The sequence below is a fragment of the Tribolium madens genome, unplaced genomic scaffold (genome assembly GCF_015345945.1).
Source record: "Tribolium madens isolate multiple individuals breed KSU strain unplaced genomic scaffold, Tmad_KSU_1.1 Scaffold_97;HRSCAF=244;Tcas5.2_LG3a, whole genome shotgun sequence".
NCBI lineage: Eukaryota > Metazoa > Arthropoda > Insecta > Coleoptera > Tenebrionidae > Tribolium > Tribolium madens.
This window is the reverse complement of record NW_025401069.1, coordinates 4,429,350-4,457,140: the sequence shown is the minus strand read 5'-3', so window position 1 is coordinate 4,457,140 and position 27,791 is coordinate 4,429,350. Positions and strand designations below refer to the sequence as shown.

Sequence of the window (27,791 nt, the reverse complement as noted above, 5' to 3'; positions counted from 1 at the left end):
TTAACAAATGCAACTAACAACATGACGTAACTAACGACACAGCTACTATGTAAAATAAATGTAGAAAATAGAGGATGATAAATAGAGTTTCAACAATTTTAAATTTGAAAGATTATTTCAATTTTTATTCGTCTATTTAAGCATTTATTTCTAGAGGTGCGATACTTTATCAATTATATCTTAACTTGGTTTTTGATTAAAAAAAACGAATTCCGTGCATGAGATATTTTTTAGTTTTTTTTATATAGTTAGTTTCAATCGAATATTTTTTAAAATACTTAATCTTAAAAATTTAAAAAGAAACTGCACAGTGCAATTCAGCATCTAGTCAATAAAATGATGGATTATAGGACCTAAAACACAGTAAAGTTTCTTATCAAATCAATCATCAATTTTTTTACATTTTCGGAAATGTTAAAACAAAATCCGTTTTATTTTTTATAAACTGTTTTAAACATAAATAAAGTACCAGCGGGGTAGGTATAATGTTCTTTTATCAGAATAACTCTTTTGTAGTGGAACAAAATCATAATTTAATAATAAATAATTTGGTAGTTTCAAAATAATGATCCGAAGCATAACTTTTCGGCTCCAAACCTGCATTTACTTATCAGAACAATGAAATATTTCCTTCGATTATTAGTTTTGACAAAACAAAAAATATGAAAATCATTTAATTTGTTTATTAAAATAATTGAAAATACATTTTTATTGCTATACCTATTTGTTGTATCAGTACAATATGAAGATTAAGATAGAAAGATAGAATGATCGCCGAAGACAGCAAGAAAGCCACATAAATAAATAACTATCAACTGACTATTGGCGCGGTGGCATATTGTAGCCATGCTGGGGGCTGGGCTGCGTATAAGCTTTAGAATAGGGATTCGCTTGACCTTGCCCATACACTCCTGGTGGTGGGTGAGTATACTGTTGTTGGGTTGGATATGTAACATTACTTTGTTGCGGATTAGTGTAAGCATTTGAATTGGGGACTTGTGAGGGATCCACCTGCTGACCATAACTAAAGCCAGAAATGGATAAAAGCGATGTGCTGATTGTTTCTTACCCAGCGTAAGAATACTGTTGTTGGGGGTAGGGCACACTGCTATACGCCATTTGGTGGGGATAACTTTGGGTTGTTCTGTTATAGTAATCATTCAGATTATGATGACTGGTGGCTGTTGACGCAGCAATTGGTTGTCCTTGAGGAATTGGCACCGCAGTAGACCCTGGAACGGGTTGGGGCTGATGACTTGGGGCCTCATTGCTGTTAACTGGGGGCGTCGGTGTTGGTTTTGGCGCTTCCTTAGTCTCTTCAACCCCATTCTGAGGCTTGTCTTTCAAAGGGTCGAACTCGCTTGAGTTTACTTTGTTGAGAGTATTTGGGGGATTTATGTCACTAGATGACTTTTCTTCACTAACTATATGAAAATAATGTGAAAATGTTTTCCGCTAATAGTGGGTTCTTACCTTGGGGTACTGACGCACCAGGTGCCGATGAGGTTTCACTAATTTCCAATGAATCTAACAAGTCATTCACTTGGTTCCTTATTGTTTTCAATTGTTGTTTCAGTTTGTTTATATCAGATGATGATAAAACACTAACAGTCTCACTTTTGTTATCAGTGTTTGGTAGAATTTGTAGCTTTAATATACGACTACATTGAATAGCAAATGAAAGATCTGAACTATCAAAGATTGTGATGAGGTCACCATCTGCAATATAAATAACACTTCAATTGGTGTAATGAGTTTAAGTAAATGTCACGTCTCCTTTAAAATCTAAATAACACGAGCTTGTTAAAAGCATTCTAATTAAATTAAGTGCTTCGAACAACTAAAATTAATAAAACATACCCTCATCTTTATATTTTATTGTAATATCATCACTGGCAAAAAGTTTGCCCTTAAATACTCTCTGCATCATCAACAATAATTCATCATAAGTAATTGCTTCGTTATGTATTGGTATACGTCTAATATCATCCCCTAATTGAACTTTTATTATTAGTTTGCCGCTAAGATCAAACAATTCGCTTTTGGAATCCATGTCATACAATCTTAAATGTTTATGCATTAAAAAATAATTATCAAAAGTAAATTACTTACAATCAAAAATTAATTTTGCAGCAAATTACGTTGATAACAATTGGATAATAAAATTTTCAGCACAAACAATAAATAGAAACGTCAAATGCGTGTCAATGAAACGTCATATTTTTATACACAGGGCCGCCAATGTGGGTAACAAATTTTTTTTTGTTAATTACAAATTAAAATCAAATTAAAGAATTAAATAAAGATTACGTATTTAAATGATTGTTTAATTGATATTGCTGGCTATTTTATTATTTGTTTAAAATGTTTTTTAATTCGTTTCTTTAAAAAATAATAGTGGTTTTGTCGAAGCAATGTTGGTGCAAATGTGTACGCCGATAATTGTTTACGGCGTTTTCATTTTACTAGTCTCTGATTTTAACAATTTTATCGATAATAATTAAAATACAGTTGCTTGCTTGTCGATATAACACAAAGATGAACGCTGAAGTGTTAAGGAAATGTAAGTTTTAGCCTATTGCACAACTTTCTTTATTTTATTTAGTTATCTAAATTTTTGTAATCCTAACCTAAAAAAATTGCAGCTCCAAACAAAAGTAATAAAGAAAATGAAAATGGGGCCGAACCGTCGGCCCCTATTTCAAAAAAAGGAATTTTAACATCATTTCTTACTGGAAAATCGATGGAAATACCAGATTCCGACATTGTAAGTTTTGTTATTTATACTGTAATAATGGACAACACACCATGTTTTGAATTTATTACAGTTGGGGCGGTGTCGATTTGTATCGGAGTTTGAAAAGTTGAACCGAATAGGTGAAGGAACTTATGGAATCGTTTGTATGTTTAGATGATTTTTTTGTTTGTGTGTTTTTATTATTTGCTTTTAGACCGCGCCAAGGATACAATTTCAGACAAAATCGTCGCTCTCAAAAAAGTCCGCATGGATTTGGAGCGCGACGGAATTCCAGTCAGTAGTTTGAGAGAAATTCAGGTTCTCCTTAAATGTCGTCATGAAAATATCGTGCATTTGAAAGAAGTTGTTGTGGGTCGCAGTTTGGAAAGCATTTTTCTTGCTATGGAGTATTGTGAACAAGATCTAGCCTCGTTGTTGGATAATATGCAAGCCCCCTTTACCGAATCACAAGTAAAGTGTATAATGTTGCAAGTATTAAGGGGGCTTCGGTATTTGCACCATAATTTTGTTGTACACCGCGATTTGAAAGTATCCAATTTGCTGATGACAGATAAGGGCTGCGTTAAAATTGCCGATTTTGGTTTAGCGCGGTGGTTTGGGGTTCCCTTGCGTCCTATGACCCCACATGTGGTGACTTTGTGGTACAGAGCCCCAGAGTTGCTGCTGCAAGCACCCACTCAAACAACTAGTGTTGACATGTGGGCAGCAGGTTGTATTCTGGGGGAGCTTTTGGGTCACAAACCTTTATTACCTGGAAGGTCTGAAATACAACAGCTTGAACTTATTGTGGATTTGCTTGGTTAGCTTCTTTTACTTTGTGAGTTTTTATTAACAAAGAGAATCTTAGGTACTCCTTCTGATGCAATTTGGCCAGGGTTTAGTGAGTTGCCTGCGTTGGAAAATTTTTCTCTTAAACAACAGCCCTACAATAACTTAAAACAAAGATTTCCGTGGTTGTCTGCTGCTGGTTTAAGACTGTTAAATTTTTTGTTTATGTATGATCCACGCAAACGTGCTACTGCTGAAGAATGTTTACAAAGCAGTTATTTCAAGGAACCTCCACTACGTAAGTTTTGAAAAGAATGTTTTATTTTTTTAATTTTAAATATCATATTTTAGCTTGTGATCCAAAATTGATGCCTACATTCCCCCAACACAGAAATATTAAAGGCAGTAAAACATCAGCTCCCTCAGATAGTACAAACACTGGTGCTGGTGATCAAACTAATAATTTGCCGGCTATTTCAGATTTGGTGAGGAAAAGTTAAGTATTATTTCATTGCAACTTGTTTTTTTTTTTTTTCAGTTGGGTTCACTTGTGAAGAAAAGGCGTATTGAATAAAGGACTCTATTATTGGTAACCAAATGTTCTGTTTTGTGTTCTATGCAAATGTAGATTGTGTTTATTAATTATTCATCCACAAATAAACGTATTTTTTAAGAGAAATTTAGTAATTATAAATATTTACCTTTCTCTGAATAAATTTTTATTATATAAATTTGGCGATACTGGTAGGTTGGTACCAAAACGTTTGAAAAACGTTTCCAATGGATATCAAAATCCAGGTGAACTCATTAAAAACAAACTAAAAGTAAAAAAAAATTGTGCTAATACCTAAAAATAATAATAATAAATAATACATAGTTGTAAAAATTGTAATTATTTTACATTTACATTTTTTAACAAAATTAAACGTTCAAAAAACATTTGTTATGCTAAAATTAATTTCTAGTAGTTTTATTTTTTGTTTTTTACGCAACTGCATTTTTGGTTTAAGAAAATTTCAGGTAGTCTAGCAGCTGGCAGCTGCATTTTTTGTCTCAAATGATACTTATTTTGAACAATAATTTTGGATTCAACTAAATTCACCTTCCGAGTATATCCTTGGTCCGCTAAAAACATAACCAAAGAAAATTCGAAAGAACGTGAATGTGAGTTTTAAATTTAACAGAACAAAAACGTTTTAAATTTAACAAAACAATATTGTCTAATATATAATAATTTTTCACGTTATCAACTGTAATAAACTTGAGAAGGTATAGTTTTGTGGAAAATTACTCATTTTGAAATTGTTAGGTTATGTTGTTTTAGCGGTTTTTGTGGATATTCTGTAAGAAATGAAATTTTTTGAATTTTCGTATAAGATTACTCTTATCACGGGAGTTTTGTAATGCGAAAGAGTTGTTAATTCACCTATTTGTGTCCATTGACGCAGTTTTATCTACAAGTGAGGTTGCTAAACTTTGCAACAACGAATCGCAACGTTCATGGATAAGACTATTAATTTCTCTATATTTAAAGAGAAGATAATTAAAACCAAGTAAGTTATTTATATTAAAATGAGTGCACTTTGTTAAAGAATTGTTTTTAGTGAACTACTTGGTGTTCTCTTGGAGAAAAATAAGACTTTAGACAAGACACAGCAATGGACACAACAGTTAAAATTAAAACTTCAATTAGGGAAAAATGAAATTGCTAAATTAAAGCTCAGAAATGAAACCCTCTCAAGTAGTTTAAAAACAGTTGAAAGTAATTATAAAACCCTTGAAGAAGAACATACTGAATTAAAGAAGCAATTTAGTAAACTGGAATCTGAATCAAGTAAAACTATCAACAACTTACAAGTAAATTATCAACTTGCAAACCAAGAATTGAATGAATGTAGAGTAAAGCTTACGAATTTGGAGCATGCAGATGATGTAAATAACAAATCAGGTAAAAAAAAGAAAGGGTCACCACTCAAAAAGAAAAACACAAAAGCGAAGGATTGTGCCACACAAACTAATGTTGTATCTTACCAAGTTGTTCAATGGCAATCAGAAAAGGAAAAATTACACAATGAAACGGTGGATCTTCAGCTGGAAGTATATGAATTAAAAAATAAACTTTCTGATTTCCAAGCTGTTCAAGTATGTGTTTTTTTGCTAAAGTTATGGTTGATTTAATTATTTGTTTCAGGAAATTGACGATAAATTAAAAACTAATGAACAGGAGTTGGCAGAAATAAAAATTAAGTTTGATGAAAGTATTAAAAATAAAGATGTCGAAATTAGTCATCTTTTACAAAAAATCAAGGGCATGGAAAATGAAATTGAAAGGTTAAAAGAGGATAATTGCTCAAATCAGGTTGAGTTATCCCTATTACAAAAAAATAATATTGATAAACAAGATAAAGGCGTGCAAGTGGTGGTTAAGGATACCATTGTGAGTAAACAGCGGGAAGAAGGATTGCCAAGTCTTGAGGGCATCAGTGAACACAGAAAAACACCAATTGATGAAGAAGTTTGTGATATATTGCAGAAAATGACCATTCCCTCTAGAGTATCACCTTTAAGCAACCTACAAGAGACCAGTAAGTACTTTATAAAATATTAATTTTTTAGTTAAGCAAGTATCTCACTTTTTGTATCGTTGTCATTTGTGTAATTTGTGTCTTATTTTACTCTGTTTGATAATCAAGCGTGTTTTTTTAGCTGAAAATTTACCATCAGACAACAGTTGTGTAAAAGAAACACATAGATCGCACTATAAAAATAGGGTTGTATCAGCGTGCAACACCAATAATTTAGTAACAATTGTAAATAAAAGACGACATATGTTGAGAAAGAAGAGACTAATCGCCAAACAGAAAGCAAAAGTAGACTTACTTAGTGCACTGATAGCTTTAAAGAAAGCAAACATTAATTTCGTCATAAGCAACGATTCCTTAATACGTTCTAGTACATATTCTCCTCCACTTGCAACTGTGAAACCATATCCAATTCGCGCGAAATTGAAACCAGTCAAGAAAAACAATTTCAAAAGAGTAACAAAAGAATTAAAATGTCCTTTAATGTGTTGTACAGAAACTTACATGGTGTTGAAAGACACTGACTATGAAGAGCCATCTCTTTTGGGATTTGTTGAGGTCAAAAACGAAAACCCATTACAGGAGAAGTGGGATTTTGACAAATCATTACAAGAACCTTTGCAGTGTCAGAAATTAAGAAATAGCGAAGACTGCGTGGCAAGCGATGATCAAAACAATATTACTGTGGAAAATGAACCTGTAGAAATAGAAACAGTTGAAAATAGATTATCAGAAGAAAACTGTAATCAAATTGTTAAAGTCACTTCAAAAAACACGCAAGTTCGGAGGAGTAAACGCACTAGAAGTTCGATTATTTCTGCCCTAAAAAAGCAAAAATCCATAACCAATAAACGGTTGAGAATGACGGACCCTGACTTACCAAGCCGAAACCATACGATCATTAATGAAGAAACGCCGAGTAAAAATAGCGAAGTAACCAAAACAAACGAAGCACAAGAAATTATTTTCAAGAAACCGATTACAACTGCCAAATCGCTGAAAACCAAATTTAAAAGGCCAGTTTGTAGGAGTCGGCGTTCGCCTCGGATAGTTACACTACAGATTGAAACTCGTAATGAAAACATACAAGAAAAGGCGGACGAAAATGTTATATTGGAAAGTCCGAAGTCACCGGTTCAAGACGGCCCTTGCACCGCCGAAAACCCAGTATTAATCCCTCTAGAGAAAGCCCCAGAGAGTGATGAAAAGTTACCGACTAGTAAGATTGAAATGCTTTTCAATAAACTTATTGTTTACGGAGCGGAAGAGGAAGCGTCGAATGAAGTTGTGAGGGAGTTTTCGGGTCAAGAAGCCGACTATATTGCAGAGTATGAAGCTAAACTATAATGAAATGATTAATATGTTTTATGAAATTTGTTTACAGGGCGATTTTGGAGAGAATTGCCGTTGATTACCATGACGCTCCTGATACAAAATACAACCCGGCGCCCCTTATGACCGACGTTCAGCGGACAATGTTGGGTTTTATGTCAAAATTGGAAAAAACAGGAGTAGTTGGTGTTTTTGACAGTTTCCTAACTCTGGCTGAACAAAGGTTATTAACTTGTGACAACTTACAAGAGTTTGGTCCTATCACGAGGCTCTATCTTGCGATTTGTAAGCTTCACAAAAATTTATATAGGATGCGTAGGTTATGCTGTGATGTGTTCTATTTCTGTGGGGACTTTGCGGTGCCATTTTTGTTCAGCGTTTTGACGTCATGGACGGAAGTGTTGCCCCATGAAACCATCTCTAAAGGTAAATCGTAACATTCGTATTTAACTGAAAAATTGAAATTGTTTTTTTAGATATGCCAATAGCTAGGGTTCTTGTACAAATTATATATACAAAAAACTGCAACAAACCGGGATACAATTTAATGCCATTGAGGGATTTATTGATTAAGTTTTATGGATATCCAACAGAGAAGTGGGACGTTAATGAGTTTTTTAAGGATCTTTTTTACGCCTATTTAAGTATGGAATTCCACTTTTTATGCATACTTCTATCATAATAATACATTCTTTTAGGAAACCCTGTCAGGTCTTCAGATTTTGCGTTGCTGTTGTATTGTAAAAATCAACCCGAGAAATGGGTGTATGAGAAAATTGAACAACATATGAAGCCTGTTGTTGCGCAAATCCCTAAAGAAAATTTTAAGGCCGCTGTGATTATTTTAATCGGTAATTTATACAATCGATTCAGTTCCAAGTCGGAAGTTAATTATTTACCTAAAATTAGAGAGTGGTTCAGAAGCTTACTAACAGGTAAGTGACATTGTTTTTATTATTGTTTTTTTTTTTTCAAAAAGGAATTTTAGAAACAACACCTGACGTTGTGAGGCGAAGTGTATATCTCTGCTTAAATAGGCTCAAGAAGAAATAATTTGTAAGAATACAAACACGAAATAAAGAGGTAATAATTTTTCATAATGCGTTACTTTTATAAACATTACATATCCCCGCTAAAATATCAAAATTTTTAATTCACTGTTTTCCTAAACTATCAGTACAAGGTTTGATTCTTTGTTTAATTATTGTTTAAAAAAGATTTAATTAATTTAATTAAAACAGTTATAAAATTTACAACAAAAAAACTTGGGATTTCTGCCTGATCGAATTTATTTCAAAATGTTGTAAGGGCTATTGAAACTATAAAAGATATCTAGAAAGTAAAGAAAGTTGTTAACTAATTAATCTATGTAAGAGTGAGCGTTCTCTAAATTAATATTATGTAGTAAAACACAACATATTCTTCACATAATTTTAATGGCATATGGTTATAATTTTTGCATAAACTTAATAATCGGTTCTTAATCGATACTAAGTGTATATACAATCGACGGTTTCGTAAAATTAATAAATTATAAAGTGGCACACACCAGCAAATGCGCCATCTTACTTGAAATTAACCGCTTCCCCAATTCGTTTATGTGGCAGTGGATTAAAAGGATCAATGTTTCTGATTTGTTTTTCTAAATCTAGTGAATAAATATCAGCAGTCAACTCTTCTAAGGGAATTTCCTTTTCCGCTTTGGCTTTTTTCGTTGCCTCATCAACAGTGCTCCTAATTTCTGTATCAATCGTCTGAAAGCAAACCTTAAAACACCTTCATAATTCCCAAGTCGTGTTTACCTTTAATTCCTCAGGAGACACAAGATTAGCCGTGATAATTTTCTCTTTAAATGAGGTAATGGGATCACGTGTTTGACGCACTTCTTGAATTTCTTCACGAGTCCGATAACTCGTCCCTGGATCTGACATTGAATGACCTGAGTATCTAATCACACCCATCAATCACCGCTAGATAAGACTCTAGGCACCTATTTACCTGTAGGTGGCGGCTTCTAAAACTATAGGTCCTTTCCCTGACGAGCAATGATCCACCGCAAACCTTGCAGCCTCCCTCACCGCCAGAACATCCATCCCATCGATCCATATTCCCGGAATGACGTCCCCTCTGGTGTAGTAGGCGGTGTTGGCCGCCGCCCGGGCCGCACTAGTCCCCATACCATACCCATTATTTTCGCAAACGAAAATGCATGGAATGTCCCATAATTTAGCCATGTTGAAGACCTCAAACACCTGGCCTTGGTTGGCAGCACCGTCGCCGTACAGAGCCACACAGACCCCATCTGTGCCCTTGTACTTCGCAGCTAGGGCTAGACCCACACCTAAGGGAACTTGGGCCCCCACAATGCCGTTGCCTCCGTAGAAATGATCCGTGTACATGTGCATGGAACCGCCTTTGCCTCTGGCACACCCCGACTGTCGTCCCGTGAGCTCGGCGAGCACTCCAAGGGGGTTCACACCCATCAAGTGGCTCCAGCCGTGGGCCCTGTACGCTGTTATGACGTCGTCGTGTGGGCGTAACGCTGCTTTAATGCCAACAGCGACCGCCTCTTGGCCGGAATATAAATGGCAAAAGCCCCGAATGATTTTTTCTTTGTAGAGGTTGCCGGCACTGGTCTCCATTCGGCGAACGGAGTGCATTTGTTTGTAGTATAAAAGGGCGTCATCTCGAGTCAGAGTGGTGTTTGTCGCTGGGCCTTGTTCTAAATTGTGCAGACGGAAGGCCTGAAATTATGAACAATGAAACAGAATTAACCAAACTTGCAAACTCACTTTTGTCTCAAAGGGTGCTTCAGTGGCGTAATTGCTTTTAGCTGAGATCAAACCCAAGGCTTTCTGAAACAAAACCACGTTAATTATTCAAATTAGTTGAGGCGTTTATGTTATACGTTTATAAAACTGCTATAAAATACTTTCTTCATTGTAGAAAAAGCAGGAATGTGATCAATAAAGGTGTAATGTAGACCTTAATTTAACCTTGTTCAATTCTCATTCTCAAAATTTTCTAAAACATTTTCTTTGAAGGAAACTTACTTTCTGGATTAGGGCATTCTTGCCAAAAGTTCTTGCACAGCTGGGTAACATCTTCTGTCTTGTTTGAGGTGTGCTAATACTAAATGATAAGAAGTTAGTTGTATGTCCTTTAAAATTTTTGGTTAGGAAAAGGTCCCTCAAAGGTCGTTGGTTGATCAGCTGTTCACTACATGTCTCGTTATCATTCTTCTGTCTTGTTTTAACTCACGTTGTTGAATAGTGATAGAATTCCATACAACAACGTGATCATTTTTCTGGCGGAAAAATTTAAATTGTCGAGTTGTTTTTTAGTTCCATAATAATAATGTTTCGATAAAATAACTGAATTTGCCAGTAATGGAAAATAGAAGAATTATAAAGTAGTCACGTACAGTATAAATTAAATATTCTATTTTTGTTTTCTAAAAATACGTTAAACCAATAACATTATTAATTTATTCATCCAAATTTTTTATTTCTTCGCACACGTGTGTAACGTTAGACTTACCACATCCGGTATGTGTATATTATTATTCTACCTTTAATAGCAAGAAAACAACTATTTAACATTGATGAATATATGGTATTGTTCAAAAAGGGCCTAAAGTATTTTCGGGTGAAATTATTAACGTCCTTTACCTTACTTTTGAATAACTTAAGATTGTTTTTTCCAAGTAGAAACGGGATATTTTTCTAGACAAGAACTTTTTTAATTTGCTTATTAGAGTAAAATATTGCGAAATTTTTCTGATTAACTCTCAACTTTTTTTTTTAGAAATAAAAGAAAATGCCGATTTATTCATTCGAAAATTTAAACGTTTGAAATAAACTTCTAATAGGTATCTACTGATATTTTTTAGAATAAATTTAGCAACTTCGATTTTGATGTACCACTGGAAACAAATGTAGTGTAAATTATTACTAATAACAAAAAAATAGTCGTGACTCATTATAAGTAACAAAATAAAACTGTTTTAATAAACTATATTGTTGTTAATTCAACAAAAGCATTAAACAGTGAGCTGATTAAGATTGCAGGAACCGTGAAACCATTAAGAATTAGGTACCTACATTGTAAACAAATTTATTTTTCTTTGGTGATAATTCTTCAGAATGTGTCGTATTTGTTCCATTACTGGGTCTGCAATAAATTGCAAATCTGAAGGTTATTTAATGCGCAAATGAGTTCAAACAACAGTATTATTAGCTGCAAAAGTTGAAGACATGCCCTCAGGAGAACTATTTTTATAAACGATGACTAATTGTTTGTTTTAAAACTGGCTTGCACATATTATCATTTTATTGAATTGCGGTAGGCTTCCGAGAAAAAAGTCAGTTAATAAAATAAGCATAATTTAAATTGCGACATTTATATTTTAAAATGTTTTATATAAAATTTATAAATGCAGTCACATAAAGTAGTTTCAAAAATTACAAAAATTAACAAAAAACATTGAGAAAAATAAAATAAAAACTCGTTTCACAAAATTTATCATAAAAGGAACGACAAATACGAAATTTGAGCGCTTTTAAAGCTTCAAGTATAGTTTTTTTTTCGATTATTTTACGATGAACAAGATGCAATTATATAGATTTCCTCAAATGGGATTATTAGTTTTAATAAAGTTATAATTTAAACGTAAACATAAGTAATTAAGTTGTTTTGTAGTGTAAGTACTGCAATAATGGAATAAATTTCTGAGACGTGGTAAACGATTAAAATAATGACAGTAAATCAAACATGTATTAATTAGTAAAACATGAAAAGAAAATTCCTTACTCAGTCTCAGACACAATTTGACCATTATTTTCTTATTATCATCCAAATAAGCAATTGGACGACTACAATGGTAATTTTTCAATTACTGCCGTAATTTAAATGCAAACAAATTCTACAAACATTTCCCATAAAATCTAACAGACTCATATTTTTAACAAGCGCTTAAATCACAACTCTGTAAAAACCCGACAATCTTGTGCAACAAGTATTTTAATCAGATTTCAATGCCATTGTTTATGCAAATTTCTTATACTACGTCTTAAAACTCTTTGTAAATAAAAATGAAATGACCATTCTTTGGCATCACTTCCATAACATCAATTTTTCAAATAAAGAAGAACACAAAGTAAAGTTGACTAGTTTTTCGTATAATCATATAACAAGTCGTATAAATTTTGTGATGTAATAAAAGTGTATCACTCTTTTAAATAATAGTAATAAAAAGAAACAATGAACTACTTATATAAAAAAACAATATTCTATGAAATAATTCTAATACTGTCGTAAGAATTGTTTTCATTTCGGTTGTATGCCACCATTTGTTTCGACTTTGGTTTGCTTCTCAAGGTCGTTTCCGTTGAGTGGTACTTCTTCCTTTTTTAGTTCTTTCTTAATTTTCCTGCAACGCAATTTACAAAATTGGCCACAAAATTTCCGATACTTACTTCCCGAAAGCTTCACCCTCTTCCATGGTCTCTGGTAACGTTCTGTTTAAAGTTTCCGGCAACACCAACGACATTACTCCTCCAATTAGAGCCAAAGAACCGAAAATTATCAAAGGGAGAGGAGTCCAAAATTTGCTCTACAAAATAAAATTTACTTTTTGTCTTGCAAGATTGCGTTAAATCATACCAAAACGTTGATATAGGGTGATGTAATGGAGCCTATTCGAGCACATGTAGAGCCAGCCCCCAATCCTGCATTTCTTATCACTGTAGGGAATTGCTCCGTTGAAAAAATATAAATAGCGCCGTAACTTGCCGTTATCGCCAATTTCCCTAACATGGCACAAGTCACAACTAACCAATCATGTTCTTTAACAAAAATCGTCATCAAAAAAATTTGTAAAGCTTAATTGTTACCATCAGGAATTGCCATAGTAAGTAATAAAGCCACACCAGCAGTGATCATGCATCCACACATTACGAATTTTCGTCCCCATCTGTTCAAAGTAAACAACAAAAATGTGTATGCAGGAATCTCAACGGCGCCTGAAATCACGAAATTAATATACGGATTTCCAGCTAAATTATTCGTGTTCCACGAGAGGCCGTAGTAAGTGATATTGTTGGCAAACCTAAAAATTTAGTTGTAGTCCAAGGATGAATCAATCTCGACGCACTACCAGTCAAATAATATAATTAAAGATCGTTTTCTTAAATTGGAATGTCTGAAAATGTCCAACACGTTGGCTTTATGTGCGTTGTCATTTTCAGGTTTCACTTCTGAAATGAGCAAACTGTCCAATTGTTCGTCAGTAATTTTGATTTTGTTCTTTTTGGCTGCGATTTTGATAAGGGCTTTTGCTTCGTCGACACGATTTTGATTGATTAGCCACCGCGAGGATTCCGGAATCAACCTTAACACAATTACACCAATGGAATTCTTGTAGCCATCAACTTACCACCAATAACAGAAAAATACAAGACCTGGGAGAGTCAGAGCCAACTGCAGGTCTCTCCAATCGTGGATGTAAATGGCAAAAACGGCCGTAAGCATGTAACCAGTTGAGAAAAACATCTGACAGCAAGTTCCAGCCAATAGCCGCTTTTTAGGGCTTACCATTTCTAACGCTACAACCCCAATTTGTAAAATATACAAGAAGTAGTGTCATTTTTTACCGATTACATATGCTACTAGAAAAACCCCAGAAGTTGTGGCCCCCACAATCGCTCTGGCCAGCGTAAATGACCAGAATTCAGGAGTAAAAGCTGCGATTAAGCCGAAAACGACTTGGATAATCAAGGAAGCGAAAAATATTTTTTTGCGTCCGTACCTGAAAAGTTGATTTGAGTTGAATTTTTTTAGTATAGGTGGATTTTACTTGTCGGATAATTGGCCGAAAATAATAGAACCTAGCATGACTCCGACCATAAAAAGCGAATTTCCGGTGGCTATCATGTACGCCTTCTCGCACGTGAGTTCCCACTAGAAAATATTTTTATTGTAATGGATTAAAGTCTGATTAGTCACAAGTGTTACATAAGAAAATTATAAAGCTTACTTCGATAACTGCTGTGTATCCGTACACAGTTTGATCGTAAACAAATTCATCGCATTTTTTTGTTGCATTTCCGAGAAACATTTCGCATGATGAAAAGTTCTTTTTCAGGGAGTCCCAAGGATAAGACTTGTTCAATTCCTCGAGACTCAGGTCCTGGTAAGTTGCGTTGGAAAATTCGCTTGGAAGCTTACACCTAAAATATTTTTTTCAAGTATAAAAAAAATGGATTTTTTTTAGTTTCAATCGATCAATTTTTTTTACTAAAAGGTTACTCCTATACATATAAAAATGAATCGGTATCAACATTTCCTTATTAGTTATTATTACGTACACTATTATTGAATTTTTTTCAAGGTAGTTGTTCGACATTAATCCGCGGAAACAATCAAATTGGTTGTATTGAGATTATAAATATTATTACAATCGTATACAAAAAATACAAACATACAAAATTACGTTTTACGCAAACTGGTTTAAAATAAATATAAAGGGCAAAACCTGCATTATTACAAATTACATTTTTACTGAAATCTGATATTTTTCTCAAAAAAAATTCTAATGATCCTTAAACTATTTGATTTTAAAAATAACCTTCACTTACAGAAAATCAATGCATTAAATGTAAATTTTATTATTGAACATTTATTTTTTTTATTGGGCATGAAACTGCAAGGATTTATACTGAACATAATTTCTATTTTCTTAATCTTTAAATCAGGGACCACCGTATTTAGTTTTACAAAATTGTATTAACTACTTAATACAATCATTCTGTTTTACAAGAGCAAATGTGATATAGCATACTCTGTTATAATGATGATAAACTATGTAGTTTTCATTGGTTTTTCTCACAGAACAATTAACACCGTTATGTGAACAGAATCGTAATCATTTACTCAATAGTCTAATACTACTTTACAGTTCTTTTAGCTAAAAGTCATCTCTTAAATTAGTTCTTTATTAATAAAAAATCTTTTATTTTCATTTACAAATTATACAATTTGTATAACCAATAATAAAATATATAAAAACAAACACCCATGCGCGGAATTTCATTGACAATAAGAAAAAAGTACTAAAGACTAAGCACCGATTCGAGGTGAACGAGCAAAAATATTTTTCAAAAAAGAAACGAAGGAATGCATAAACAAAATTATTTTATCATTCGTATTAGGTGTTGGTTAATTATAATATCAAGCCACTAATCGTAAAGTATGATAGGATATCCATTACTTTGTGAAAATGACGGTTTACTTTTACCGTTGATAAAACAATATGCTGATTATTTTGACGCAAGTATGCAGCGAAGGCCAACTAGTAATAAAATATCCACCAATCTATCAAAAACGGAAGACTTACATGTGTAAACAGTGTTCTACATATCATCTAGAAACCCATCTATCATTTAACAAATTAAAGACACTATGTGTATTTATGGTAATAAAATCTTCCTTGGCTAGGTAGGAATTTTTTTCCGTATACAAACATCGATTAATTTTTTTTATAATATTTTAGACATCGCTATGTATCCACATTCATTAACAAATAAGGAACAAATGTGAGTGACAGTATTTAAAATAATTATCCTGGAAAGTCTAATCTTAGAGCGGCTCATTAATGTGCTAATTCTGTGATTAATCTACGCTTCCACAAGTTTATAAATATTTTATACTCAATTTATCCCACCAAGTACAAATTTTATTATCAATGCTGGTTTAACTACTTAACACATAAAAAGTTCAATAACATTATGTTTAGAGACGGTCATACATTATGCATCAAATTAAAGGGCTTACAAGACATTACGCAACTTGTGCTTTAAACAATTAACTTTATAAGTATGGTGTAAATAGATGATCATTTGAATTTGAAATAAAATTTATTAAATAACAAACATTTTACGCATATTATGCAATAGAGAGCTTCAGGATAGACTCTGTCCTATATGGTGATGTTTATATCCGTTATACTTTTGATTGGATCGTTAAAAATTATAAAACTTCGTTATCACACATTCTTACGAAATAATGCATTGATAACTTATTAATTATGAAAGTATCAATAACTTTACAGTTGAATGAACGGTTATTATTAATAAATGATTCTATTTTTAATAATAAAAAACACGTTTCAGAAACTGAAACATTTTTATTATAGGAAGTTCTGCATAACTATCATACGTTTGATAAAATATATCAAAAAAGTTAAGCCATTAAAATTATTATGATGTGTACTCTTCCACTGTGTGAATAATTCCAATGAAAAACATGTAGGTAATCACAAAAATTACTCTAAACCGGAAATTTTCAAGTGTCATTATAATAATTATTTTGTAGAATATAGTTTCTATTTTGAATTAAACTTCAATATTATGGAAATGCAAACGACAACATCGTTATTATGTTATCTGTAGTTCAAGTTTCATTGATAAATTTCCACTCATTCATAGAATAAAAAATGCATACTACAAATTATACTTATTCCCTTACACGTGAAATTCTAAACACGAACCGTTTAAAATTCAATTTTTATTTTTTAATGGTCACTTGAGCTACTTTTTCCTTTGTGCAGCAGTAATCGATGCAACAATACAGAGAGTATGTGCTAAATGTAATAATTTTAAAAGATAAATAATCCTCATTCAAAGACTTTTATGAGCTTCTTATTTATCATATTACACAATCATAACTTCTCATTTACAAAAGTGAATTTTAGATGCATCGCAGTTCTACCATATGATAACAAAAGTAGAAATCAAGCAAATAATATGAAGAAGATATGGTAATCCTCCTATGGCCTGATTGTCGACTTTTTTTTATTAAAACAGAAACATAAAGATTAAACAAAGTTTAAAATAAATAATTTCTACTTCTTTAAATGCACTAATCGCGTCATTTCCATGTCTTTTAACTATTATAGTAGTAAACTTAGGTAAATTTTCGTATGATAAAACAAGCGTGAAAAAATTAGGTTACAGTGCCATGTAATATTTAGCTAAGAACTAATTACAAACATTCGATTAAATAAGATTCGATTTAAAATAAATGTATTGCGTCTCTATTATTTTTTTTTATTTGGAAATGAAAAACTTACCTGTAGGCAGGTTCTGCAATGAGAAAAACATTTCCCAGCTTATGAAAGGCACAGAGAATGGCTGGAAGGCATAATAAAAAATAAATCCGTTTTTGGTATCTCCCGAAATCGCCAATTAGGGGAATAACATCGTCATATCCCATTTTACCGTCACCTGAAACAAACAATTTCGAATTAAAACTTTCTGATAACTAATCTCTGGATTTTATTTGGCCCATTTTATAGATTTATTACGATTTTTGCGAGATTAATTTCAAATTGCAGCACTAAACCTGAAGTGATTTTTCGAACAAATAATTATTCAAAGAAGTTTTGGGGTTACAAGCACTATAATAAAATAATGTAGCAAAGTATTTCGCATATGTAGTAGTAAAAATTTAATTAAAAAAAAACAACAAAACTAATTGATAATAAGAGAAAATGAAAAACCAACCGATTAAAAAAAATGCAAGACGAATTTAGCGGGTTCGCCGTTCGCCGGCGTAACGACGTTACCTAGCAACCGATTTAAGACGATCTTGAGCCAACTACGATCGAATCAATAATGCCAAGTGAAAGAATGAAACAGCGTTTATGGTGGTAAATTAATGAAAAACTTACCGATTTGATGGTCAAAGACTAGAAGAGCTCACATGTATAAGCGTAACACTCTGCTTCTGAAATCTAACATCTACACGTTCCGCCTAAATCGGGGTTACCAGTATGCAATCTTCCAAATCAATACTTATGCTGACCTCTATGGAAAATGTGAAAAATTGATCTGGTCCAACATAGTGTCACGCCATGCGTTAAATAAGTGCTCGAAACATTCAATCTTCTTAACTTGTTGAATAAGGACCAGTTTTCAATATTTCACGTTTTTGGGTAGCAACCCCTTTGCAAAAGGGTCAAGAATTTTGGCACTTTTTAAACGTAAATTAGCGTTGAATTTATGAAAATACGTAATTTTATGGGCGTAGTACTATTAATCAGCACCAACAAAGCATTGGCGACAAGATAACAAGTATATTAGTGATTTTTGAAACTCATAAGCACTTTAGGGTTTTCGTTTGGGAACCGCTGATTTGGTGCAGTTCCCTAACATACCGGCACTCTTACGTTCACATGTCATTTTCATATGGCAACCTATTTTTGCTCTTTTGTAACATGACAATTCGGCAGAAATTCCTAAATCAGTGACCTGAAATATTGGAAATTATATTGATTTGTGTGAATTGCAATGGTGACGAAGTATTGAGGGTGTTGTGTTGTTGAATGGTTTGTTGGAACAAGAAATATAACTAAAACTTTGTAAACAATGGTTACTTATTTGAAATTGCTATAAAACTGCCTTTTGCTGGAACAAATCTAAGGTACGGGTCAATTCTAGCTTGTTAGATTTCATTAAAGTAGAATTTGTTATGATTAAGTTTGCTGAATATACGCCTCTGCGGTTTTAGATTACAATAGAGGCAGTGATTCACAAAACGTGTATCATTTATAAAAAATATTTTTTTATTTTGTAGAAAAAAATGTCTGCTGCTGGAACTCCATCCACGGACCCTTGGGTTATCTTGGCTCGAGAAAGAGCCCGTTATGAGGAACAGTTTAAATCACTAAAACCCAACAATGGTGTTGTAACGGGGGAGCAAGCCAAAGGCTTTTTCCTCCAATCACAGTTACCACCGCTTGTTCTCGGACAAATTTGGTAAGTTATCCAACCACCATTACAAAAATCCACTAACCCCAAACCACAGGGCTTTAGCCGACACCGATGCTGACGGTAAAATGGACGTGAACGAATTTTCAATCGCTTGCAAACTTATCAACCTCAAACTGCGAGGTTTTGAAGTCCCCAAGGTGCTTCCACCGTCAATTCTCGCATCCCTTAAAACTAGTACCCCACCTGCCATACCTCCCCTTCCCAATCCATCATTAATCAGCGCTCCGCCACGACCAGAACCTCCAAAACCGGCCTTAATTCAAACCCAAATACCTTCAACTCAACCCTTACTACCCAATTTGGGTGGCGGCGTGATGACTCAGCCTCCTATTGCCGGAATTCCCCCAATGATGGCAGGGATTCCACCACAACCTGTAGCCGGCATACCGACCGGCATCGTGCCCCCAATGCAAAGCACTGTACCGCAGGTGCCGCCCTTGATGGCAATGCCGCCTCAGCCGTTGGTCAATCAAGTCATGCCGACTGCTGGATTTGGGGCTGCGCCCTTAGGGGCGAGTATTCCTCCGATGCCTGCTAGCGTTCCTTTAATTTCCGGCAGTACTGCCGTACCTACTGCTGCCGTGAATTTGCCAAATGTCTCGGCAACATTGCCGAATATTCCGGCGACGTTGCCGACTTCTTCGGCAGCGCCTATTGTACCAGCACCGCATATGTCACCTGTCGGTTCGGTTACGGGGGCTATTGTATCGACTGTAGCGCCGATGGGGCCAGGGGCCACAAGTACGCCAAGGTCGAGTATTGCCAGCTTGGACAAAGCTGCATCCGTGGAATCGCTGTAAGTAAAATATTATATAGTTTATAAAATTGTTGTATGTTTATTTGAATACTACTTTTATCGCATAATAACGACTTTTCTCTTTAAAACAAGCTAAATAATGTCTTTTGTATTGTTTTTAGACAAGCCGATTGGGCGGTGCCACATCAAACAAAGTTGAAATATACTCAAATTTTTAACACAACTGATAGAACACGTTCAGGATTTTTATCGGGTGCACAAGCAAGAAACGTTATGGTACAGACAAAATTGCCACAAAGTGTCTTAGCACAAATTTGGTAGGTTTTTTATTTTTTTTAGGTAAATTTAATTAAAATTTAATAAAAATATTTCTTAGGGGTTTATCAGACATGGACGCTGATGGCAGATTGGGATGTGAAGAATTTGTTTTAGCTATGCATTTGTGCGAGCAAGCTTCGTTAGGGAATCCTCCACCTGCGAAACTTCCATCTGAGTTGATACCACCTTCGTTTAGAAGAGGAACAAGAACCGCATCGATTTCTAGTCAAGGCAGCGCTGCTCCGGATCAAGATCCAGCTTCAACATTATTGCAAAGTATACTATTCAACTTTTTAGTATGATTTTTGCAAAAATCATTTTCACAGCTTCATTTGAAGATAAACGCAAAGAAAACTTTGAGAAAGGTCAGGCAGAATTGGAAAGGCGTCGGAAAGCTCTCTTAGATCAACAACGAAAGGAAGCCGAAGAACGGGAAAGGAAAGAACGCGAGGAAATGGAAAGAAAAGAGAAAGCGAGACAGGAAGCGGAAAGAAAAAGAATGGAGGAACTCGAACGACAGATGAGAGAACAACAAGAGCAAGAACGTCTGAAAGAGGAAGAGCGGAAACGACAGGCCGAACAAAGAGAAGCTGCTAGACGCGAAATGGAACGTCAAAGACAACTAGAATGGGAAAAACAAAGATTGCAAGAATTGCAACAGCAGCGACAGAAGGAACAAGAAAACGTTTTAAGATTAAAAGCCAAAAGTCAGAGTCTCACAATCGAATTAACATCGCTAAACGACCAAGTCAAAGAATTATCTCAAAAAATCTGCGACACTCGTCTAGGAGTATCAAATGTGAAAACAACAATCGACGGAATGCGATCAACCAGAGACTCACAAATGCAAGAAATGTCACAACTAAAGAATAAACTCAAAGAACAGAACACAAAACTTCTTGCCTTATCTCAAGAGAAGATTAAACTGGAAGCGAAAAACAAATTAAATGCTCAGATGGGCGGTCAGGATTCAGAACAAGCTAAAATCGCATTCGAAAACAAAGAAATCACAATTAAAAACCTTAAAGAAAAAATCGAAGACATGCAAAAGCAAATTGAAGGGAAATTGTCAGACATTGAGAATAACAATACTCAATTGACTGAGCTTCGAACCCAATTGCAGACTCTTGTCAGCGAATGTGAAAGCTTATACGGCGTGTATGAGGAAAAGAAGACTAAGGTTCAAGAAATGAAAAATGCCAACAGGAATTTGGACTATAATGCGAGTTGGAAGAGTAACGACGCATGGGGTGATAATGGGACGCAGGCGTCCACAGAATGGCCTGTCGATAACTGGGGTACCTCGACAGCTCAACCCACAACAGATATTGTGAGGTATAGAGCTTTGTATGAATTTGTTGCTAGAAATTCAGACGAAATTTCATTCCAACCCGGTGATATTATTAACGTAAGTGCTTAAAAACCTGACACTGGGGTATTACTAATTGCTAACTTAAGGTTCCTACGAAACAAACTGGAGAACCGGGTTGGTTAGCGGGAGAGATAAGGGGACACACAGGCTGGTTCCCCGAGTCTTACGTAGAACCTGTAGATGGAGTCGGCGTTAGAGACGCTCCAGCATCTGAAGTTTACCCCGAAGAACAGGAAATAAAACGATTAGAGTAGGTTCTTAATATGTTTCAATTATTTATGTACTACGATGAGTTTGCAGGGGAATTGCCGAAGTTCCTGAAGTTACCGAAACAACGAATATTACCGCTGAACCACTGTCGAGCGTGACTCAACCAGAGGAAACAAGCGAAGTCGAATATTACATTGCTAATTATCCATATCAATCTCAGGAACAAGGTGATCTGACGTTTAACGCAGGTGATGTTATCACAGTTGTCAAGAAGGATGGTGATTGGTGGACGGGAAAAATCGGTAATAATGTCGGTATTTTTCCGAGTAATTACGTTCAAAAAGTTGATGTGGTAAGTTGATATGCGTTGGAAGTTTGTTTCATTTTAAATGTTTGTGTTTGTTAAGAACTCTGGCACTAACACAACCACTGCGAATACTACTACGACCACGCTTAGTTCAACCGCTGACAATGCTAACACTCAAATAGATAACGAGGTTTCTCAAATCAACGAATACAAGGCGCCTGAGAAACCACTAGATGCCTCTATAACCTCAAACACACAGGTTTGTTGTATTAGTTAGATACACCTAACTTTATGTAAAGTCTGTTTTTTTTAATGGAAATGCCAAACAGTCTTAACGTTGGCACCACTAGTAAATTAATTCATGGTAATTTTAATAAAGGAAGTTGGCAGTTCCGGTTTTTTGAATTAATTTGAAAACAATGTCATTAAACGTCAACACAAAAAATCTAAGAAAATTTAGAGACGAAACACCAAAAAAGGAACAAATTCGGTACCGCCAACAGTTTTGAGAAATTTGGAAACGAATAGTTCGCAAGCAGGAAGTTAGAATAAGGGCCCGTTAAAATGTAGACGCAATTTGTAATGCAGGTTTGCTAAACATTCTCAGTTTTTAGCAAGAAATTGACAAGAATACAAAATAAACAAGAATGAGAAAGAACCTCGGACAAAACGCAATTAAATTAGTGTCTTGTGCATCGTTTTTGAGGAACGAGTTGAAAAAGTAACAATTTTGAAACTAAAGCTGACGAAGAATTTATAAAATGCATCAACTTTGAACTCATTTCAATAAATTACACAATTGCCTATCATCATAATACCCACTTGTATCTTTTGCTAAATAACTTTTTTCTGTATAAACATCCTTTTTCTTCAAAGTTTTTGTAGCAAGAATCTTATTTTTGTCCACAACATTGTACTTCTAGCGGTGTGTTTCTGTCAAAATTATTAGCATTGAATTCTGTCTTTAGACCTTAGGTAATGATGTCTGACCTCAGTTATTCAATTATAGCGCTTTCAAAGAGCAAACAGGCACACAAGATTCATAAAAGTCAAAATTTTGACAACATCTCAATTTGAAAACATAACCATAATTTTTTAACAAAATTTCTAGGGACAGAAACAAAGAGCAAACAAACTTTGTGGCTATGGAGACAAGCTGCTACCAATTTTTTCACCAAAATTTTGACTTGGTAATTTCCATTTAAAAAAAAAAACACTTTGTTTTAATAACAAAATTGAATAAAACAACAAAGATAGGAATAGTACGTTTAAATTTATTATTATTATAAATGTATTATTTTTTAGACACTCAAAGGCAAGAAGCCCGAAATAGCCTCAGTTATCGCCCCCTATCAAGCTACAAGTGCGGAACAGTTATCCTTAGCTCGCGGTCAACTCATTATGATCCGCAAAAAGACCGACTCTGGTTGGTGGGAGGGCGAATTACAAGCCAAGGGTCGAAAGAGACAAGTCGGATGGTTTCCTGCTAGTTACGTCAAGGTTCTAAACAGTAGCGGAAGAGCTAGTGGCAGAACGACTCCTGTTTCGACCACTCGAATGCAACAAGAAGTCGTTATAGGTATTTGACGTCGTATTGAAGTGTAATCCATTATAGATTTTTTTTTTGTATTTAGATAAAGTAATAGCCTTATTCCCCTACACTGCTGCTAATCCGGACGAACTTAGTTTCGCCAAAGACGATATCATTAGTGTAACGGCTCGCGAGGAGGAGGCATGGTGGCGAGGGGAGCTGAACGGGGTGTCGGGACTCTTCCCGAGTAATTATGTGGCCCCATTGCAGCAGCAATGTAAGTAAAATTCATCGCATGCTTCCTGTCGCTTTTATTTCATCGTCAATAGAAATTCACGGTTTTGTTGTTTTTGTAGGAACTTAACAGCACCCATCCTACCATAAGAAGCTGAAATAGTCGGAATTAATAGGAAAAATAGAATTTCTTATAGTGGTACATAAGCTATACTCAGAATGTATGTATATTTAAAAGCTAGTTAACTTCATTGCGCTCCATATTTTTAACAAGATAAGTTGACGTTGTTTTGTTAATTATTTTAAGTTTGAAATCAATCAACTGCACGGCACTGTTACAGTTGTGTCAACACTCAGTTGTTAAACGATGTGATCCTTTTTATTGTGTCAATTTCTCATTGTGATTTACAGTTTTGCTCATTTATTTTTTATTGAATTGTATTTATTTTTAACTTTTCAGTGAGTTTGGTAGGGTGGGTGTTGTTTTATTGGTAAGATCTTTTAATTATTTATATAGCAATAAGAATTTTATTTCTACATATCTTATCAACCACCACCCCACTAAACTACACTCTTTTTGAATCTTAATCTTGTTTAGGAAAAATTTGTCTTTATTAAGTATAATTGTTGAATTACAAATTTAGGGCGCTTCCTTTTTAGCACGGAAACAGTTGTATTGTCATTAAAAAAAATGATTTTATGCTTGTGTGACATTCCAGTCACAATTTACTTCCGCGCTCTCTGATACCTAATGATCTTTAATTGTCTCATTGTTATGTAATTGAAAAAGGAAGTTTAAAAATACTCAGTAATTTCAAAGTTGTATAAATGTATCGCAACATTAAATATAATATGCCACGCCCAGAGTTATTTTCTTGTTTTGTGTTAGAGTAGAGGGTCCCCGATTTTTTACCTTATATTACGATTTCTTCAGCCACCGTGGTGAATAAAAAACGTCAAGATTCAATAAGAGAATTCATTCAAACGGAGAAAGTTTACGTAGACGACATGACAATAGTTCATGAGGTGTTTGAGTTACCGATGAAGAAAAGCGGAGTAATTGGAAAGGACGAAGTGGAGAAAATTTTTCTAAATTGGCAAGCTATTTTGCAATGCAATCGCAACTTTTTGTCGGATTTATACGACTGGACCAGCTCCGGCAGCGATATTTTAGGACCGGTGATAAATAAACATGTAAGTAATTTCGAGTTAAGTTGTTGACATATTATTGTTGATTTCATACAGTTGCAAAACATGCAAGTGTATGAAGTTTTTTGCGGCAAGCAGCTAGACAGTGCAGCTCTTTTACAACGGCTAACGGAAACCTCGACAGCTTTTCGCGATTTAATGAGGAAATGTCAAAATAATGTTGCGACGAAAGGGATGCCACTTTCGTCATTTTTAATAAAACCAATGCAAAGAATTACGAGATATCCTCTACTTATTAGTAAAATTATTGAAAATACGCCCGAAGACCACCCCGGTAAAGAATTTTTTTGATTGGAGAATTGTGTTCAAGGTGCGGTTTTAGATTATGAGTTACTTCAAGAAGCTTTAAAAAACGCCGAAAAGTTCCTGAATGATATAAATGAAAATGTGAAACAGAAAGAAAACCAAGAACGCTACGATTGGCTCCAGAGATGTGTCCAAAATGACTTGAATATAGTTTTTAATAGTGAAACCAATAAACTTGGCCCAAGGAAGTTGATTCACTTTGGAGTTTTAAGCAAAGTAGGTTGAAAAAATCAGTTTTCCAATACCTACCAGGAGTAAAGTAAAGAAAAATGCTTCAGTATTCATTTAGCGCCGCCGTCATCACTTAGTTTTAAATTTCATAAATTCGTTGAAAATTTCTAATTTAGGTATTGGGAAAATATTGAATACCACTCATAATTAAAAACGTATTTATCCACATGCAGACTGTTACCCTCAGTGTGTTTTGTGGATAGAAATGTCTTTATTTGCAGTAGATATAAACAAGTTTTTCTTTTATGTTTTGTGTTGTTTTCCCAGGTGAAAAGTGGCAAAGAGTTGATCGGTTTTTTATTTAATGATTTTTTCCTATTGATTCAACCCAGTAAAAGTTTGGGGACTCAGTTCACATTCCAAAGAAATAGTAATATAAGTTATAAAATGTACAAACAAGTAAGGGTTCATTTTTATTGTGGTCACAAGATTAAAAATACTTTTTAGCCTTTATTAATACAAGATCTTTCAATTAGTAGAGAAAGCACCGACCATGTGGAACAGGGAACGGATTCCAATAGAGTTATCAAAATACAAGACAATAAAAATAAGTATACTTTAAGTTTGTTGGCTCCTACTGTGAATGAATGCAATTTGTGGGTTAAAAGGATCGAGAAATGCAAGGAAGTTTATAATAAAGTGGATAGTCTTTCACAAACTAGACCAAAAACAAGTAAGATTCAATTAGTGTTTCTTTTTGCTTGACAAATTGGGCTTTAAATGTGCAGTATTCAATGAAAAATTGTTTACGCCTTAAATTTGTATTGTTTTATTTTGTATTCAATGGTGTATTTGTGTGCAGAGCCGCACTTGGGGAAATCTTGCGGCCGTCTTCTTGTTCTTGTCCAAAAGGGGAAACGTTTTGTTTCGTCCGGTAAGCAACTCTACATAATTTTTATGCATGTTTTCAGTCCATAGTGACGGAGTTTGGGTTAAGATAACGATTGTTAGCGGTAGAGAACTTTTTTTTAGAAGTAAAAAGACTAACAGTCTGAAGAAAAAAGGTACTTAGAGCATGTGATTTATGTGGTTATTAACATTTACGTAATTGTAATTTTCGTATTGTTAATTAGGTAAGCCCCATACTGACAACGTCTACTGCAAAGTAACGTTAGGGGACCAAAAGCAACAAACGGATCTATCGAAAGATCAGTCTATAAACGGAAATGTTCCTCAAAACAGTGCACTACAAGTTCCGACATTAGTGTGGAACTACAGCATGCAGTTTCAGTTGAGGAATCTCGAAACGGAGGTGGTTACGTTTACGGTCTATGGTTTAAATTTATACTGCCCTGATGGTAAGTTATCGAAGTTATAATTGGGATGGATTCAATTTTGTATTGTAGAATTTTTGGGACGCGCCGAATTAAAAGTAATTGATATTTTACGCGAGACGCAAAACACCAATGGTCCAATCACAAAAAAACTGATTCTGCATCAAGTGGAATCGGGGGAAATTGTTGTCAAATTAGATTTACAAATGTTTGATTTTTGAATTGTTGATATTTGGGAGTTGCAATTCCACCCAATCAAAACGTTAGTTGATATTGTTACTTATACAAATTATACAATATACAATTTAAATGTTTATGCTACGTTTTGTATTTTTCTATTGTTATATCATTTTTATATGATGGAATCGTTATTGTGTACTGTTTATGCAAGAGATTTTATGTTTATTGAGTGCTTTTTCTATGACTTTGTAAGTGTGGATGTTATATCCATTGTGTTCTAAATAGAAGAAGTACTTTTCAACGTCACCATTAATAAGTCACCTGTAATTTTTTTAAGTAATATTAAATCTCTTTGAGTGGAGACAAGTTTTGCTTGTTAACACCTCCTGCTTTGCTCATATTCATATAAAGATATATAATTAGAAGCTACCAATTGATAAAAATCATGTTATTATATAAGAATTATAAAATTTGCTTTAACCAGTGTTTTCACTACATTTACGAATAAAATATTGAAGAATATTAAACATATTGCTTTATTTCCATTACCGCACTTGAAATAACATTTGTTACGAGTATATAAGTTTAAAT

At 34.2% G+C, this 27,791-nt stretch overlaps 6 protein-coding genes across 14 annotated transcripts; 3 read left to right on the top strand and 3 right to left on the bottom strand.

Moving 5' to 3' along the window:
- Positions 1–668: 668 nt before the first annotated feature.
- LOC123014263 (protein TFG-like) lies at positions 669–2,225 on the bottom strand. The gene is made up of 5 exons (XM_044413287.1): positions 2,113–2,225; positions 1,861–2,063; positions 1,474–1,719; positions 1,070–1,424; positions 669–1,024 (listed from the first exon to the last, which is right to left on the bottom strand). The coding sequence occupies exons 2-5, from the start codon at positions 2,051–2,053 to the stop codon at positions 820–822; spliced, it is 999 nt and encodes a 332-aa protein (XP_044269222.1). The 5' UTR covers positions 2,054–2,063; positions 2,113–2,225; the 3' UTR covers positions 669–819.
- A 178-nt stretch (positions 2,226–2,403) lies between these two features.
- LOC123014262 (cyclin-dependent kinase 10) lies at positions 2,404–4,201 on the top strand. Its single transcript, XM_044413286.1, has 7 exons — positions 2,404–2,563; positions 2,646–2,767; positions 2,829–2,901; positions 2,952–3,557; positions 3,606–3,824; positions 3,878–4,011; positions 4,065–4,201. The coding sequence occupies exons 1-7, from the start codon at positions 2,539–2,541 to the stop codon at positions 4,098–4,100; spliced, it is 1,215 nt and encodes a 404-aa protein (XP_044269221.1). The 5' UTR covers positions 2,404–2,538; the 3' UTR covers positions 4,101–4,201.
- A 451-nt stretch (positions 4,202–4,652) lies between these two features.
- Positions 4,653–8,537, top strand: LOC123015182 (early endosome antigen 1-like). 2 transcript variants are annotated; one of them, XM_044414779.1, is made up of 9 exons: positions 4,653–4,795; positions 4,851–5,079; positions 5,131–5,668; positions 5,718–6,111; positions 6,233–7,436; positions 7,493–7,866; positions 7,917–8,084; positions 8,139–8,375; positions 8,429–8,537. In XM_044414779.1, the coding sequence occupies exons 2-9, from the start codon at positions 5,027–5,029 to the stop codon at positions 8,491–8,493; spliced, it is 3,033 nt and encodes a 1,010-aa protein (XP_044270714.1). In that variant the 5' UTR covers positions 4,653–4,795; positions 4,851–5,026; the 3' UTR covers positions 8,494–8,537. The 2 variants fall into 2 exon arrangements, with proteins under 2 accessions (XP_044270714.1, XP_044270713.1); XM_044414778.1 differs by having other exon boundaries at positions 4,667–4,795; positions 4,836–5,079.
- A 320-nt stretch (positions 8,538–8,857) lies between these two features.
- On the bottom strand, positions 8,858–10,704 carry LOC123015187 (probable pyruvate dehydrogenase E1 component subunit alpha, mitochondrial). Of its 2 annotated transcripts, XM_044414794.1 has the most exons (6): positions 10,494–10,654; positions 10,349–10,425; positions 10,233–10,295; positions 9,439–10,184; positions 9,243–9,387; positions 8,858–9,194 (listed from the first exon to the last, which is right to left on the bottom strand). In XM_044414794.1, the coding sequence occupies exons 2-6, from the start codon at positions 10,379–10,381 to the stop codon at positions 9,006–9,008; spliced, it is 1,176 nt and encodes a 391-aa protein (XP_044270729.1). In that variant the 5' UTR covers positions 10,382–10,425; positions 10,494–10,654; the 3' UTR covers positions 8,858–9,005. The 2 variants fall into 2 exon arrangements, with proteins under 2 accessions (XP_044270729.1, XP_044270728.1); XM_044414793.1 differs by lacking the exon at positions 10,349–10,425 and having other exon boundaries at positions 10,494–10,704.
- Positions 10,705–12,599: 1,895 nt separating this feature from the next.
- Positions 12,600–18,581, bottom strand: LOC123015184 (organic cation transporter protein). Of its 3 annotated transcripts, none has more exons than XM_044414782.1 (11): positions 18,170–18,580; positions 17,570–17,723; positions 14,477–14,669; positions 14,297–14,400; positions 14,094–14,248; positions 13,877–14,045; positions 13,598–13,831; positions 13,335–13,549; positions 13,105–13,286; positions 12,918–13,054; positions 12,600–12,871 (listed from the first exon to the last, which is right to left on the bottom strand). In XM_044414782.1, the coding sequence occupies exons 2-11, from the start codon at positions 17,710–17,712 to the stop codon at positions 12,769–12,771; spliced, it is 1,635 nt and encodes a 544-aa protein (XP_044270717.1). In that variant the 5' UTR covers positions 17,713–17,723; positions 18,170–18,580; the 3' UTR covers positions 12,600–12,768. The 3 variants fall into 3 exon arrangements, with proteins under 3 accessions (XP_044270717.1, XP_044270718.1, XP_044270719.1); XM_044414783.1 differs by lacking the exon at positions 18,170–18,580 and adding an exon at positions 18,003–18,111; XM_044414784.1 differs by lacking the exon at positions 12,600–12,871 and having other exon boundaries at positions 12,914–13,054; positions 18,170–18,581.
- LOC123015180 (intersectin-1) lies at positions 15,830–27,727 on the top strand. Of its 5 annotated transcripts, XM_044414773.1 has the most exons (20): positions 15,830–15,936; positions 15,992–16,034; positions 19,075–19,256; positions 19,306–20,067; positions 20,190–20,345; positions 20,405–20,622; positions 20,673–21,754; positions 21,805–21,968; positions 22,019–22,280; positions 22,336–22,494; positions 23,541–23,814; positions 23,870–24,043; positions 24,935–25,194; positions 25,246–25,483; positions 25,532–25,731; positions 26,014–26,145; positions 26,194–26,419; positions 26,658–26,750; positions 26,820–27,044; positions 27,093–27,727. In XM_044414773.1, exons 3-20 carry the CDS (start codon positions 19,081–19,083, stop codon positions 27,239–27,241), a joined length of 4,950 nt encoding a protein of 1,649 aa, XP_044270708.1. In that variant the 5' UTR covers positions 15,830–15,936; positions 15,992–16,034; positions 19,075–19,080; the 3' UTR covers positions 27,242–27,727. The 5 variants fall into 5 exon arrangements, 4 of the variants coding, with proteins under 4 accessions (XP_044270708.1, XP_044270707.1, XP_044270709.1 ...); XM_044414772.1 differs by lacking the exons at positions 15,830–15,936; positions 15,992–16,034 and adding an exon at positions 18,685–18,921; XM_044414774.1 differs by lacking the exons at positions 15,830–15,936; positions 15,992–16,034; positions 26,658–26,750 and adding exons at positions 18,685–18,921; positions 26,549–26,620.
- The last annotated feature ends 64 nt before the right edge of the window (positions 27,728–27,791 follow it).

Coding starts and splice junctions, on each gene's coding strand:
- LOC123014263 (XM_044413287.1), bottom strand. CDS start 2,053: ATGGATTCCAAAAGCGAATTGTTTGATCTTAGCGGCAAACTAATAATA. Junction 1,425..1,473: donor TGGTGCGTCAGTACCCCAAG/GTAAGAACCCAC, acceptor ATTTTCATATAG/TTAGTGAAGAAAAGTCATCT. Junction 1,025..1,069: donor CAACAGTATTCTTACGCTGG/GTAAGAAACAAT, acceptor TTCTGGCTTTAG/TTATGGTCAGCAGGTGGATC.
- LOC123014262 (XM_044413286.1), top strand. CDS start 2,539: ATGAACGCTGAAGTGTTAAGGAAAT. Junction 2,564..2,645: donor CGCTGAAGTGTTAAGGAAAT/GTAAGTTTTAGC, acceptor AAAAAATTGCAG/CTCCAAACAAAAGTAATAAA. Junction 3,825..3,877: donor TTTCAAGGAACCTCCACTAC/GTAAGTTTTGAA, acceptor ATCATATTTTAG/CTTGTGATCCAAAATTGATG.
- LOC123015182 (XM_044414779.1), top strand. CDS start 5,027: ATGGATAAGACTATTAATTTCTCTATATTTAAAGAGAAGATAATTAAA. Junction 5,080..5,130: donor GAGAAGATAATTAAAACCAA/GTAAGTTATTTA, acceptor AATTGTTTTTAG/TGAACTACTTGGTGTTCTCT. Junction 5,669..5,717: donor CTGATTTCCAAGCTGTTCAA/GTATGTGTTTTT, acceptor TATTTGTTTCAG/GAAATTGACGATAAATTAAA.
- LOC123015187 (XM_044414793.1), bottom strand. CDS start 10,544: ATGTTACCCAGCTGTGCAAGAACTTTTGGCAAGAATGCCCTAATCCAG. Junction 10,296..10,493: donor AGAATGCCCTAATCCAGAAA/GTAAGTTTCCTT, acceptor GTTTTGTTTCAG/AAAGCCTTGGGTTTGATCTC. Junction 9,195..9,242: donor TGTCTCCTGAGGAATTAAAG/GTAAACACGACT, acceptor GTTTGCTTTCAG/ACGATTGATACAGAAATTAG.
- LOC123015184 (XM_044414782.1), bottom strand. CDS start 17,712: ATGGGATATGACGATGTTATTCCCCTAATTGGCGATTTCGGGAGATAC. Junction 13,287..13,334: donor TACTATGGCAATTCCTGATG/GTAACAATTAAG, acceptor TTTTTGTTAAAG/AACATGATTGGTTAGTTGTG. Junction 12,872..12,917: donor GAGGGTGAAGCTTTCGGGAA/GTAAGTATCGGA, acceptor ATTGCGTTGCAG/GAAAATTAAGAAAGAACTAA.
- LOC123015180 (XM_044414773.1), top strand. CDS start 19,081: ATGTCTGCTGCTGGAACTCCATCCACGGACCCTTGGGTTATCTTGGCT. Junction 20,068..20,189: donor GCTGCATCCGTGGAATCGCT/GTAAGTAAAATA, acceptor TATTGTTTTTAG/ACAAGCCGATTGGGCGGTGC. Junction 26,146..26,193: donor GTTATAAAATGTACAAACAA/GTAAGGGTTCAT, acceptor AATACTTTTTAG/CCTTTATTAATACAAGATCT.